The sequence below is a fragment of the Electrophorus electricus genome, chromosome 6 (assembly GCF_013358815.1).
Source record: "Electrophorus electricus isolate fEleEle1 chromosome 6, fEleEle1.pri, whole genome shotgun sequence".
Taxonomy (NCBI): Eukaryota; Metazoa; Chordata; class Actinopteri; order Gymnotiformes; family Gymnotidae; genus Electrophorus; species Electrophorus electricus.
Genome location: NC_049540.1, coordinates 23,765,633 through 23,780,637, shown reverse-complemented (window position 1 = coordinate 23,780,637; position 15,005 = coordinate 23,765,633). Strand labels below are relative to the sequence as shown.

The 15,005-nt window shown below is 38.1% G+C and overlaps 2 protein-coding genes across 3 annotated transcripts; one reads left to right on the top strand and one right to left on the bottom strand.

Annotated features, from left to right (window-relative positions):
* Nucleotides 1-2,400: 2,400 nt before the first annotated feature.
* Nucleotides 2,401-5,436, bottom strand: diablob (diablo, IAP-binding mitochondrial protein b). Of its 2 annotated transcripts, none has more exons than XM_027003727.2 (7): nt 5,353-5,436; nt 4,789-4,873; nt 4,301-4,430; nt 4,046-4,165; nt 3,702-3,812; nt 3,485-3,581; nt 2,401-3,294 (listed from the first exon to the last, which is right to left on the bottom strand). In XM_027003727.2, the coding sequence occupies exons 2-7, from the start codon at nt 4,824-4,826 to the stop codon at nt 3,095-3,097; spliced, it is 696 nt and encodes a 231-aa protein (XP_026859528.2). In that variant the 5' UTR covers nt 4,827-4,873; nt 5,353-5,436; the 3' UTR covers nt 2,401-3,094. The 2 variants fall into 2 exon arrangements, with proteins under 2 accessions (XP_026859528.2, XP_026859537.2); XM_027003736.2 differs by having other exon boundaries at nt 4,789-4,870; nt 5,353-5,434.
* Nucleotides 5,437-12,485: 7,049 nt separating this feature from the next.
* b9d2 (B9 domain containing 2) lies at nt 12,486-14,695 on the top strand. The gene is made up of 4 exons (XM_027004353.2): nt 12,486-12,628; nt 13,524-13,626; nt 13,766-13,891; nt 13,978-14,695. Exons 2-4 carry the CDS (start codon nt 13,539-13,541, stop codon nt 14,289-14,291), a joined length of 528 nt encoding a protein of 175 aa, XP_026860154.1. The 5' UTR covers nt 12,486-12,628; nt 13,524-13,538; the 3' UTR covers nt 14,292-14,695.
* Nucleotides 14,696-15,005: the final 310 nt, after the last annotated feature.

The following is a 15,005-nucleotide window of genomic DNA, read 5'->3' as shown; positions in this document are numbered from 1 at the left end:
AATATCAGTAAGGGTGTTACCTGCTACAGGAATGTTGCATGAGACCTTCCCAATAAACCATTAAAAGAGGAAGTTTTTGGTGTCAGTGTTCTGTGACAACACCATCACTGCATAGCAGGAATCATTAAAGTAGACAGCTGCTCCAAGATTTTTCATTTGAACTCAGTTACATTGATAGAACAGAGAAGGTCACTGTAGCAAAGGTCACTGTAGCAAATGCTCTACAGTGTTACTGTATGCCATTACATAGCATGCCAGTGAATAATGCTTATAAAAAGGGAAGCTGCACAGAGAAGAGAGTGATCTAGTTCAGATAGATTAAAACTACTGAAAGTGAATGTTTTATTTGTTTGTTTGTTTTGGCATGGTAAAACATTATATTCAGAAATATTACATATGTTGATCATTGTTTTTTATTCACTCTAAACAACTAAATATACTGAAGTCTTGTTAAAATGATCAAGTTCTCAAAAAAGTATAAATCTAGATTGTAAAAAATGTGATTATGTATGACATTCTTAGTTTGCTAGTATTCTCAGCCCTATGGATCTGCTTTACCAAGCACACCATTGCTAGCATGTGCATGATAGTATATTTTTGCTTCTGCTTTATGCTTGATATTGCATGGTCAATATCAGATGTAGTGACAGCTTAAGAAACCATTCAGAGAACATGTTACACAAGACATATAATAACGTGGTGAACATATCTGCGTATATAAACTGTGATAACACTTGTTATGATCTATTCAGCAAGCTATTTTCCATGTCCTTACAATCGGACTTAGAAGACTTAGAAGCACCGTTCACTGTGACTAAGGTATTTATGCTTTTAGTTATGACCCCAGGCCTGTCCTGAAAGTTTGAGATCAATTCATTGCCCCAACACATTAAAATATCTCAGAATGCAATTCAATATTACATTCAATTAAGACTTATTTTCTATCACTTAGAAGTTAAGCATATTCGTAACACTTGTTTTTCTTTTGTTCTCCTTTTTCTACTTGTATTATTATTATTTTTAATATTAGCTTCACATACACAGTTCCACATCTTTTGTGTTAGTGAAATTATCAAAACAAATAAACAATACCAATTCATGAAGAAACAGTAACATATGCTTACACGCTATTCCTCAGCCTTACTAAGACTTATTAATTGGAATATGGGAGGCATTGTGTTAACATTTAACCTGCCACACCACCTGGTGGCAAAATAGCAAAAAGCAATAAAATGCTTCCCCCACTGGTGTACAGTGTTTGGTTTATCATACTACCATTAACCCATATGTCCTTCACCAATGAGAACTGAGAGCTATTGAATGCCAGTGGTGCATGAATGTGTCCTTTACTTACTGCATGCTCAGTTCATTTTGATGCTAAATATGCAGGAAAAATTACTTTATTTGGTCTGCTACTGGCTTATTTTATTGGGCTCTTGTACTCTTGTACTACTACTACTTTTGCCAAGACGCCTTGTTGCAGGGTGTGGGTAGAATACACTGGGGAATGTGACAAGTGAAAACTCTGGCCCATCTTTTTTGGCATGATGAATGGACTGATAACATGAAGACTTATTGAAAAAGTGATGCAACCTTAAAAAAGGAAAAGAAAATGAGAAATAGCATGTGGACAGATAAATGTGAACATCATGACAAAAACAAGTAAAGAATGATAATTTCATGAGTAAATGACAAAGCATTTTTGTAAGTGTCTGCCAAATGCCATAAATGTAACTGTAAAATGAATGAGTTGGACTGAAAAGAAATCTCCAAATTGCCCTGGCTGGAGCAGTCCTCAAATTAATGACCATATATTAAGTGACATGACAGGTAGTAATGATTATATACAAGACTTTCATAGTCATACATATGACAGTGTAGCATCATTTCTGTAAATAAAATTGTACCTGTTTAGTTATGGTATGCAACCAGCGTAAGAGGATGAGGTTTTAATAACAGAGGGCAGTGGTAGCTCAGTATTTAAGGTGCTTGTCTTCTGATTGTGAGGTTGCTGGCTTGAGCTATAATGCTGCCATGGTACTGCTTTTGCACCCGAGCAAGGCCCTTTACCCTCAGTTGCTCCTGTCTAGGTTTGGGCTACCTGGCTGTATCCTAGCCCACACCTGTGTGGCAGTCTGCAGTGGTATCCTGTTCTACTGTGTATACTTTAATAACATGTTATGCAGAAGTGATCTACACTATGTTCAGTAAAAACACATCTCTGAATGAAATCCTACTCTTATGGGAGTCAGACCAGCAGGTGGTGCTGAATGAAAATATATTAAAATCTCTTAAGATCACAATCCCACTTCTGATCTGCACTGCAGTGTTTGTTCATATTTAATTTACTCATTAGCAAGCCTTTTATGAGAATGTGTAAGAACAGAAAAAAACTAGGTATTATATTAATCTTTTACTGCAAGTCCCATTAAGCTTCGCAGTAAGCATAGAACTCACACAACAGGTCAATAGAAAAAAAAATGTGTTAGGAGAAACTCAAACAATTACAATTTTCATTTAAGCTATAATCAGTAAATTTTTGTAACCAATGTCCATCTCACACACACACCATGCTAAAATGTACCAACTATAGTTTTAAAGTGATTTTAGTTTATATTAAGTAACATTGTATTTTCCTTTATATGTACATAATCACAAGATTTATCCACAGCAAACAGGTCTACATAATTCAGACATATGTATGATGTGTAAGCAGGAGTGAAGGATCAGTTAAACATTATAAGAAGGACTCAGTGTGGACTCTCAATAATTAAGGGATCTAAACTACATGACATTACTGAAATTACCCTCACCCCTCTAACTGCCCTCCCCCCTCCGCACCCAAAAAAGTGTACATAAAAGTGTGATAATGCTTTTTACATTTACCAACATGTCTAACTTGAACTTTCTTGCTTTTGTGGCTGATTGTAAATATACCACTTAAAAATACAATGGGGGGGAGGGAGATAAATAAATAAATGAATGAATAAAAATAATTATATATTTGATTTTTTTTTTTTTCTAGCCAGACAAGCAACTCTTAGTACTGAAACAGTGGAGGTGTAGTCCTGCATAAGTCTTTATGAACTCTTCACTAGTCCTCTCTCAGATATGCCTCTGGAATTTCCTCTTCTCCCATTGCTTTAGGGAGAACACTCTGGAGCCTCTTGCTGTCCTCAGCTTTGCTGTTTTTCAGCTCCCACTCTGCCTCAAGTGAGCACTGCTGAGCCTGTTTTACATGGGACTGTGCCATCTGTAGGTTAGTCTGGGTTGTGACTGAAGCTTGGTCTGCTCCTAAAGTAAATGCATGCAGATATGCTGTCACATGGAAAATCCAAAATATGTGCAACTTTTTTACAAGTCTCCTTGCATCACAATACTGTGAATACTTTGGATATTTTCAGCATATTCAGTCTATCACCATATCAGAAATACATTTTAGAAGCCAGTAACACAGAAATAGATTGCATGATAAACATCTTACCTGCATTAAAAGCTGCTTCTGCAGCCACCTGTGATAGATTGCTTGCAATCATCCAGATTGTTTCAAACTGTTTGCAGTCTTCCCTTCGGTCAATGAGCTAGTCAAATCAGAAACTTTAATTCAGATTAAATGGAAGCATTAGGCATAGTTGATTTAAAATACTAATTGGCACCAGTTGTATTGTCTTGAACTACTGCTAAATATTGGGAGTCGTTACCTCTTGGCGCTGGCGAACTATAACCTGCCATATTTCATCTTCTTCAGCAGGATTTAGTTTGTTGATATTCTCCACATAGCGCTTGTGAAGAGTTATGAGTGTGTGTATTGCCTGAGGGAAAGTACACACAAAGGTAAATCATGATAAAATATTTAAAAATATTGATAAAAGATAAAAATATATTGTTGCCATTACCTTTAGGTAACAGAATAAACATAAAAGAAAGACAATGACTACAGGCAAAAAGTGATTTAGCCTCATTCAGAACACTAATGAAAATGTCCATTGAAAACAAATTTTTATAATTCATAGTAATACGAGTGTGTTGGCAAAGGAGTACACACCTTGGTATACTGAGTGAGAGAGTCCACTAGTGCAAAAGCGGTTTGAGACAGGTAAGTGTTGGCACTGTCAGCCACCAGAGATGATGCTCTACGGATTAAAACTTCATGGGACACTTTGTCCTGTTCATGAAAAGATAAGGGAAAATGAAACTCAGATATATCTTCTTTAAAATACACATTCAACTACCACAAGCAACAAAACCCATTATAATGGCGGACGGCTATTATCAAGACTGAAATTCATGTTAATCAAACCTGCACGACAGGAATTGCACATAGGCCACCACAGACACTTAAGGAAATCCAGTTCTTCCTGATTAATGACGGCAGCCTTACAAGTTTATTGTGCGTTCTGGCGGTGGTATTCACTAAGCGTGCTGCGTAGCTGTCAACGGAATAAAACATTTTATTTCTAGTTCGTACGTTACTTAGATAAGATAAATACAAAAGCAAAGTTCACAGCTTCAACTGACATGGTTTAATACAGAACCACTGATAAAGAACACTACTGTGATAAGTAAATCGTAATTACTTGGATTAAAACAATTAAGACAATTATAGAATGGACAATAGCCAATAAAAGGTCCAACAGAGTTTACGGGAGTACAAGATACAGATTTCAAGTTAATAGTAAGCCACACTTCCGAGGCTTGTACTAGTTTTACATATGGGGACTTTATAAAGTGCAATGTCTACAACATACTAGCTAGCTTCTAACTCTTGCAAATGAATACGATACGTACCAAGCCAAGGATATTGCCTTTCTCCTGCACAGCGCCATATTGGTTCGATAAACTAGGACAACCCGGAAGTATGACCTCAGCCCTTCTTCAGATAAAGAAATATCCAATAGGGAAACGTTTATTTTAGGAAGACTATTCAGCCTTAGAGCTCGTTGCTGCAAACATTATTAAACGTTACTTTAGACCCGATCGCACTAATTGGTTAAAAAGCCTGTAATCTAAATAAATAAATATTCCAGACAGACTTTTATCTAAGGTGGGCATCTGTCTGCATGTTGTGTATAGATACAGCTTGTTACTAAATAATTCAGGTTTCTCAGATGTACGCTGTATTTTGTCACCACAATAATTTGAGAATGCCATGGCAAAAAATAAGAAAGATAATAACAAGTTTAAGATAAGTAGCCTTGCAGTATATTCAGAGATGCGCTGTGGGGCGTGATCCTGATAGCGCAGGTGTTCCGGGTTCTGTTCGAGATAGCGTACTACATAGTACTGGCATTGGGTCCCAAATCAGTATGCCGTATGCGACCAAAATAATTTTTTGCACTACGCGAAACATACCTGTACTACTTCTGCCAAATATTCCAGTACACGGCCAGAGGTGTCTTTGTGGTGTACTACATCCTGGCAGGCAACGGTGGCGAGAAATCTTTCACAAGTGGGTGGAACCTTCAAACCTTTAGTACTTTAGTATGATTTGCATTTATCGCATACTAGATACAATAGGTGGACCAGTACACTATATACTGTAAAGTATATACTGAGTACAGTATGCAGTATACAGTATGTAGTTGGCTCTTTCGAACATAGCCAGATACAACGCAGCATAAGAGGAGGGTGTCATGATTTCACATATGCGGAGTGCTAGGGGAAAGATAGAAAATGCAGAAATTATTTCACCAAAACAACTGTAATTCATCATAGTGCGCAGGGACACACTAGCTCTACATCGCCCCCAAGAGCCTGCTACAGCCTGCTACCACAGAAACGCAGTCTTAGCAAGGTGGGCTGCAAGGTGAGAAAAGGTTTAAAGGGAATTCTCCAGTATATATGGACACGTATCTGTCAGTTTCTCACCATCAAACTACAGCCAACTGTAGGATGGCCTTTAAGATTCTGTGGAGTCCATTATGCTTTCAATATGAAGAATGTATTTCAATGTATAGAAACGTTTGAAAATGGAAATGATTTATGTGTGTGTAAATTATTAAAATTACAGTCAATAAAGTACTGTAAAAGTACTGCTTTTAAATTACAATTGCTTGAAAATAAGAATCCTAGCCTAGTACCGAAACAAAGTATACCCAATCCTTTACTCTCAGCAACTGCCCGTATTAGGCAAATTATTATGTACTGATTGGCAAATTAGCAAATTTTTATGACTGGATTAAAACAACAAAGCCAATAACAATGGCAAAAAAACCCAAACCAAAACAAAACAAAAACTAACAGGCAAGCCTAAATAATTAATGTGATTAGTGATTTCAAGGAAGGAGGGGAAATTCTCATGGGCTTGCTTTTTAATTCTACCTTAGGGATTATGGGTCACAAAAAAGATCTTCTCTTTGTTAAACAACAGAAAACAAAGTTAATGAAACAGTCTGAAAAATATTCCCTCTTGTATTTCATCATGCACTATGTGATAGAAGACAAAGCCATTTTCAACTCATTGTACCCACATTGTTTAGGCAGTTCAAAAACACTTTCTGTGTGACCTGAATCAAATTAAGACCATCAGCGTCCATAATACTGTAACAGTCATACCAGTCAGGTCTGTTGATTTGCATGAAATGATAGACTTGCATAGGAACATGAAATCATTAAAAATATGTTTAAGCTTTTGATTATTAAAAATAAATTCAGAATAACTTCATAACTTCAATAACTTATATCTAACTGTAACTACTGTCTTACAGGTCTGCACTATATATATAATATATTAATACTTACTGTATCTCTCTACAATTTCAGTATAGGCTCTGTTTTGTAACTCAGTATGGGTATGACTCCATAAATCAAATATTCTCTCAGAATAAATTGAGGAATAATTAAGAAAGGAACACACTTAGGAGTGAAAAAGATATCAGCATACAGAATTTAGAATGTCCATTTCTACTTTAAAGAAGGAAATACAAAACTACTATATTTAATTAATTACATATTAAATAATTTATATTAGCTCATTGTTAACAAACTAAATTTGAACTTGTTAGAATTTCCAAGACTCAAGGAACAGCGTTGATAAATGTAAACATTTATAGCGGTTAAAGTCTCAAGACTCAAGTGACTTGAGAAGGCGATGCAATAAAAGGAGGCTTTTATTGACCAGAGAAAGATTTCCTAATTTTCCAGGTAATGACTGATAATGGTATAAAGTAATGACTGGTGGCCAACTTAATACTTAAAGAATAACTTTAAATGCACAATGACTATTTTAAAATGTTTTATTCTATCTTTTTATTTGTGTGATTAATCCATATTGTACATTGCTGTCATGTACAATCTGCTGTATAATGCAGTTGTAGGATTTTCATTGACTGAGGCTATACCCAGCATTAATTTGATTTGTAATTAATTTTCTGGAATCTTTATTCTGTTTCTATTTAATTAAAAGGAATTTTTGCTCTCTTTTTACATGACTTGTAATGGACTAGAGGTCTGGACCTTTGACTGTGGTGGAGAAGCAATCTATCAAACTGGCCATCACAAAGGAGAGAATCTTTTAGATGTTTCTTGTGCTGTCTACCTATGCTCTCTTCATTTACATCAACAGCATGATACTGTTCATGCTTAGGACCAAGTTCACCTTCTGTAAGACAGCCGATACATCCTCTTTGCTCATGTTTCTCAATGACTCCATTTACCTGGTCATTAACCTGGTCCTCTATGTGCTCAGTGTGTTCTGCCTGGTGGTAGTGAGGGCTGCCTGTACCTTCATTGTGCTGCTGGCTGCCACCACCTTCATCAGCCCACAACTCAACCTGGCCGTCATGTCCCTGGAGAGATACACAGCCATCTGCTTCCCTTTGCGGTGATTAGTCCACACCCTTGCGCACTCGTGCGGTTGTGGTGATGATATGGGCTCTGGGCGTGATCAGTGTGTTAAACGATGTCCTTACTCTCTTCCTCCTTGCAGAGCCATCCTTCTACTTGTCTCCTACAATTTGCACCATGGAGCAGCTGCCGGTGGAACCCTGGCAGCAGGGCAAAGGTCTAGCCCTCAACATATTGCTCTCTGTCACAGTGGCGGCCATATTGTTCTCAACTTACGTGGCTATTCTGTGGCAGGCGCTGGCGGCCTCTGCTGACCACTTGTCGGTCCAGAAGGTGCTGTGCACTATGTTGCTACACATGCTCCAGCTGGGACTTTTTCTCATGTCCTTCCTCTATGTGCATCTGAAGTTCCTGTTTGGCAGCCTGCCCCTGCCCGTCTACATGCAGCTGCCATTCCTTAACTTCTTGGTGATTCTTATCCTGCTACACTGCCTCAGTCACTCATCTATGGCCTGCACGCCAGTGTTCGGCCGGTACTTTTTGCACTGCAGTGGGAATAAGCTTTGTTCATGACATTCAGGATCCACTAGCACAAGGTGGTGTTGTGATTTAACAATTTGGGGAGATCTGTACTATGTAGCTTTGTGTACTCTGTATAAATATGTTCATGGAGAGGCTTACACAAAGGAAATGGCGTACTTAGACAAACAGACCTGTCTGAAGGTTGTTTGAGCATGGGGAAAAAATTGTGTTACTGCACTGCTAAGATACTGTTAACTTGTATGTCATGCAGGATTGTTATAAACTACAAATTATTCTGTGTAAACAGTAAAGGCTGTTTTACTTTACTAATAAAAATCAGTGATTCATCCAAAGTGACAAATTCAGTATTTACCAAAGATGTGATTGAAATTAAAATGTTCACTTTATTGGTTGTCATAATAACATCCTCTCCCTCTGAGTCCCTGCTCATCACACATCAACTGTGTTCCATAAATCTTATTCGTCTATAGACTTGGCCAGAGTGCATGGCTCTAAAGTAGTATTTGATATTGTATGTGATACCTACACACGAGAGTATGTACTCATACCTGCTGGCAGCTGAGAAGAGATTGATTTGTTTGAAAGAAGTGAGGCAGAAATTACTTTTATGCTTTCAATTAAATAACTTTAACAGCCAACTGCTTCCTGCATTTGGCAGGTCACCAATGTAAGTGTCAAAAGTAATGTTGTCTAGAATGTTGGCAGTCTTTACATCCACTCAGCCATAAAATAATAGAACTGAAAGATGTATCAGAAGATTTGGTTCTACTTTTAGAGAATGTTCCTTATTTAATTCCTTTTTTAAAGGAGTGATGTGGTCAAGACAACAGCATCAAGAGGACGTAAAGTTACAAGGAAATGTACAAGAGCAAGATATGGACAATACACTGTATGGAAACACATAAGAAAAAGTAGCTCATAAAAGAAGCATAAAATTTACTACAAACTAAAACACAAGTAGAATATGTTAAAAATAAATGTTAAAAAAATTTATTTAAAAACTGCTCAAAACTGATGCTATATATATTATTAGAGCCAGTATGTGGGGTTCTTCCTGGTGTGGTAGATCCCAGCCTCTATTGGTCTTATATTCAGGGCTTATTCCTGTGCTGCCATGATTAGTGCCTCCATACTGTCTTTCAATCCAGCCTTCTCCAGCCATTGGAAAGATTTTTCCATATCAGCGACTTCTAGTATTTGCCAGTAGTACGTACTGTGCAGGGGTTTATCCTCCCATGATGGTTCATGTTCCGCCTCATTCCCATCCTCCTTGGATTTCTGCTGTCTGAGGTACTCACTATGCATTTCATTGCTTGGGGCTATCTTCCTGGTGTACTCCTGGATCTTGGTTGTTTCATTCTGGATAATGGCTCTGTTGCTCTTCTGCCCCCTTCTTCCATTTAGTGTAATCTCAGAGTGCTGGATTTGGGATGAAATCCTCCATGCATTGCGAAGAGATTCCTTGTCTTGATGTAAGTGGCTTCTGTCTCCTCCTTTGGACATCTTATTACGGCAGTGGGGTATCTGATGACTGGTATAGCATAGGTGTTGAAAGCCCAGACCTTGTTCTTCCCATTCAGCTGACTTCTCAGGACTTGCCTCACGCTTTGTGGGTATTTGGCTGTAGCTGCTTTTCTTGTGGCCTCTTCATGATTCCCATTTGCCTCTGGGATTCCAAGGTACTTGTAGCTGTCCTCAACATCTGTTATGTTACCTTCCATATGATCCCCTCAGTTCTGGCTACCTTTCCTTGTGACCATCTGACCATACCTATCCAGTCCAAATGACATTCCAGTGTTGTTACTGTATGTCCTGGTAAAATGGATTAGTGACTCAATGTTCCATTCTGTAGCTGGTATTTGTAGCCTGTCTTAGTAATGATCTCACTTAGGGGGTTCAGGCCTATTCAGAACAGCAGCAGGGACAAGGCATCTCTTTGTTAAATTCAGTGTTTGATTGTGACTTGTGCTATTGTCCTCTAGGGCTGTCTTCTACAGCCCCACTGACTTCTTTATGAAGGCCCTCAGAGTCCTGTTCATGTTATACAGACTCATTTCAGGGTACATGTGTGGGGCATTGAATCACAGGCTCTCTCGTAGTCAATCCAGGCAGTGCACAGGTTGGTCTATCTGGTCTTACCATCTCAAGTGACTAGTAGCTGGTGCTTGGCAACTCTGGGCCTCTTTGGGCCCCACTCATGTAATGAGCCATGTGCCTACGCCTCCTAACCACAATGATGCCTGACTGAAACTTCCATATTGTGCAGAGGCAGGTTATCGGCCGGTAGTTGCCCCTTTTGGGGGGGGGGTCCTTCAGGATCATGACTGGCTGGACTTCAGTTAACCATTCAGGGTGAGTTCCATCCATTAGCAGCTGGTTCATTTGTGCTGCCAGGTGCTCATGGAGTACAGTTAACTTCTTCAGCCAGTAGGCATGGACCATATCAGGGTCTAGAGCTGTCCAGCTCTTCATACTTGAGATGTCTAGCACCCTTTCTTGGATGTCTAGCATCTTGCTAGCATGATGGTTACTGGATCCTGTTCAGGGAGGTTGTGGTCTGCTCTCAGGTTCAATAACCACTGGACATTGTTGTTGTGTGATACTTCCTTCTTCTATATGCTTTTCCAGTATTATTCGGTCTCCAGCTTTGGTGGCTCTGTTCCCATGCTGTTACCCTGCCACTTAGAGTATACTTTGAGTGGATTGTGAGAGAACATCCTGTATATCCTCGTGGCTTATATTTCTCTTGTGTACCTCTTCAGGTGGGCAACCAGAGCTGTTAATCTTTGCTTGGCAGTCTCCAAGGTCCCAGGTATGGAGAGCTTGTTGAACGCTGTGGCATATATCAGCTGGTTGGTCTCAGTGATGGTCACAGTAGTGATCATTTGTAGTGCTACATTCACATCCTCCAACAGCTCTCTACTTGGTTTGGTAGTCTGCTATGACTGGTGCCCAGCTTAGCTGTGATCTTCAATATGAGGTCAGCAGCTTTGGTTGCCACTTGCAGATTTTGGAACACTAAGCTGTTTCAGTGTTTCAGTGTTAGTCTAGATGTTGTATTTTGAAACACCCATAGTTCCCACATCTTCTGCATCTGCATATACTTCATTGTGAGATTGTGTGTGTGTGTGTTTGTGGGTGTATATGTGTGTGTGTGTGTGTGTGTGTGTGTGTGTGTGTGTGTGTGTGTGTGTGTGTGTGTGTATATATATATATATATTTATATGTATATATATATATATATATATATATATATATATATATATATATATATATATACAGAGAGAGAGAGAGAGAGAGAGAGAGAGAGAGAGAGAATCCATAGATGTTTCTATGTGAGTAACTGTAGTGTACATTAGTAAAAGATGTATAGATAGTCAAAAAGAGATTTTTGTTCGGATAGAGGTCTCCTTCTTCATCTGCGCAAGGAATGTGCTTCTGAAGTTCTAGAAGGTATATATTGGAAAAAGTAGATTTGTAAATCAAAACATTCATACAACATGGGGTTGTAAGGTGTCAAGCGAGTATATCAGTTATTTTTCTTTGAGCTTCCTAACTTTATTGCTGTCATAATAACAACTGATAGTGCAAAAAGATATGTCATTAATGTAGTATCCATTAACATTAAAATGTTTTGCCATTATAAACTACAAATCCTGAATTCTGATGGTCTGAGGGTGTTCAACAAAATGATCAGCAAGCATTCTCTTGTTTTCTCCATATATTTACTATTCTATGTACTTTCCTCATGTGTATTCCCTCTAACATGGTTCTAGCTTATTGGTATCCTTAGATTCAGGCCTTGTATACTAGCAAATGGATTTATTCCATGGAGACAACTAAACACTATTGTCAGTCACTGTAGACAAGAATGTCTGCTAAATGCTGTAAATGTAATTGTTATATGAACCTCTGGTTTTGCTTCACTAGCAGTGGGTCAATATTGCTCCCACACAATTTAACATGAACTTATTTTTAACATGAACTTTATTTTTAAAGACTTATGGCCGTCACCCTCAACCTTTATAGCAGAAGTAAATCATATGTTAATCATAAATCAAGGGCAATCTGGTTATGATTGGTGAGTTGGCACTAGGTGGTACCAATGAGCTAGATGACCGTAATATTAGCCTCAGTATCATAGAGCGAGAGAAGCGTTGCTAAGGAAATGAGTAACTGGAGTATCAAAGGTGTAAACAAGAGTACAGAGAACTTGTAGGTTAAATCGCAAGTGTAGACGCCTGATTTGAAAAATCATAGTTTCACCATTAACACATCGCCGCCTTATGAGCAGACTCCGGTATGTGTGCATTGTAATTTTCTTACGGTGGTTCTGATAATGCCGTAACTCATTGAAATTACAATCTGAGAATTAGCTACCTAGGTAACTAGTCAGCTCGTGTTAGCTATCGAATCTACTATTTTTATTTTTTATTGTTTTGTAATATTCAATATCTAACGTTAGCTACGTTAGCAAAAAGCTTTAAAAACTGGCTAAATGTCTTATCTTAAGAGTAGCTATTCCAGCTAGTTGAATAGCTAGCGAGCGATACGGTTTAAACAGTCGTAATTTTTTAGCGATTGTTTTCAACAAGGAGTGAATCTCTAGCTAGTTTAATTCCCACTCCAATTTAAAAACTGCCATAGAATTAAGAGATAAGTTACGTGCGCGCTTCAGTATTCCATATAACCAAGGCAACAAATATACCGTCCTCCGATATATCTTTTCAGTGATATGTGCACATTGCACTACTTTTTGATGTATTTAATTTACGTAGTTTAGAATGTTTTGAAGTACATATTATCAGAGCGATGTTTCGTTCATTTACGTTTAGTTCATTTAATCCTTAATTATTTACTGATAAACTGATCATGATAGAAACTGGCAAACGCACGGAAATATTAGATATGGAATGGATGCAGCCAGTTTTAAGTTTTGGCATCTGGAAACATGGTTTAAGGCTCCCATTCTTTAGACATAGTACGTGCCATATGTCCAAGAGTATATGACTCATAACAGAACACTGGTACTCACTTTCTCGGCTTTAAGGGCTAAATATTCTACAATATGTTAATACAACAGTTACACCATGGGCATAAAAAGCTATGTACTATTACTAGAAGAGTGGAAAATTAGAAATCTGACATCTCTTTTCAGTTATATTTCTAATTCTCCAACTTTGTTAATTTTGCAGATCAAAACACATCTTATGGCAGAGGTGCATATAATTGGACAGATAACTGGGGCCAGTGGTTTTCCTCAGAGCAGCCTGTTCTGCAAGTGGGGCGTTCATGCAGGTGCCTAATCTCACATTCATTACTCATCATCATTTTGGCCTACAAGGTTTTTCTTTTTGTTGCTTTGTAATATTCATCTGGTTGAGTTATCTTTTCTTTTTTTGATCTGTGGACAATCCTTACACTCTGTTCATATCAGGAGGAGCATGGAGGCTGCTCTCCGGTCTCAGGGAGGGACAGACACAGGTGGACATGCCCCAGTTTGGTGACATGGCATACTGGAGTCATCCAATTGACTTGCATTATACTACTAAGGGTCTTCAAGGTATAGCTGTAATGTCCCAATTTTATACAATTGAGTGTTACATTGGAAGGAAGCATTTGTGCCATCTGCCTATATATCTTTTCTAGGTTGGCCAAAGCTTCATCTCCAAGTTTGGCATCAAGACTCTTATGGGAGATGTCAGCTGTATGGTTATGGGTATTGCCATGTACCCTCCAGCCCTGGACAACACCATCTGCAGTGTGTGACATGGAGGCCACTTGGGACCTGGCAGGAACAGCTAGCCCAGATTTTTGTTGGTGGAGGCCCTCAACTGCGTTCTCCTGATGTCATTTACAGTGGAGCAGACAGATACAGACTGCACACTGTTGCCATGGGCACAGTAGAAATGGACCTCTGTATCATTCTGCGGCATTTTGACAGATATGGTGTAGAGAGCTGATTGTAAAGCATCACTAATAAGCGTATATAAAATGGAGGAGTGGAAGAATAGTTAGTGATACTTGATGTGAAATATATTTTTAGTAGAATAATACTGGGGTTTCATATGCAGTGCATTTGTGGTTTCTCCAAAGATAGGGCATCTTTCTTTAGGTTTGTAAGATAGCCAAACCACAGTTCTGGGGACAGTAAAAAAAAAAAAGAGTCTTGGGTGGAATTTGTTTCCAGGGATACAATGATAAGTTCTGCATCACCATTGCAGCCCATTGCCCATGGACATTTTCCTTTCAATGTTTTGATTAATATGATCCAATCTTTCCAAAATTTTGTACTGATTTTATACATGGTTTTAAAAATTATTTTCTTTGGTGCTTTCACATTATTAAATGTTGAAATTGCTTATAATTTTTTGTGTACTGTTTTTTTTTTCCCCAGAAAAGATAAGTTAATAATTGTTAAAGGGCCACTCAAAGATAGTAGTTCAGATCAGTCAGTTTACAGAATTGAAATGTTTTAACAGTGTAAAAAAAGTCAAATATGCATTTTTTTCTGGTTAACTGGAATTGTTTATTTCATGGTTATTTCACTGTTTTTATGATGAGAGAAAAGTCACAATTTATATCTGTTGCAGTTATGTTAATATTCTTATTTCCTCTATGGAAAATCTCACTGTTACAACAGGGCAAAAGAAAGCTGAAAAACAGTTGTGGTTTCT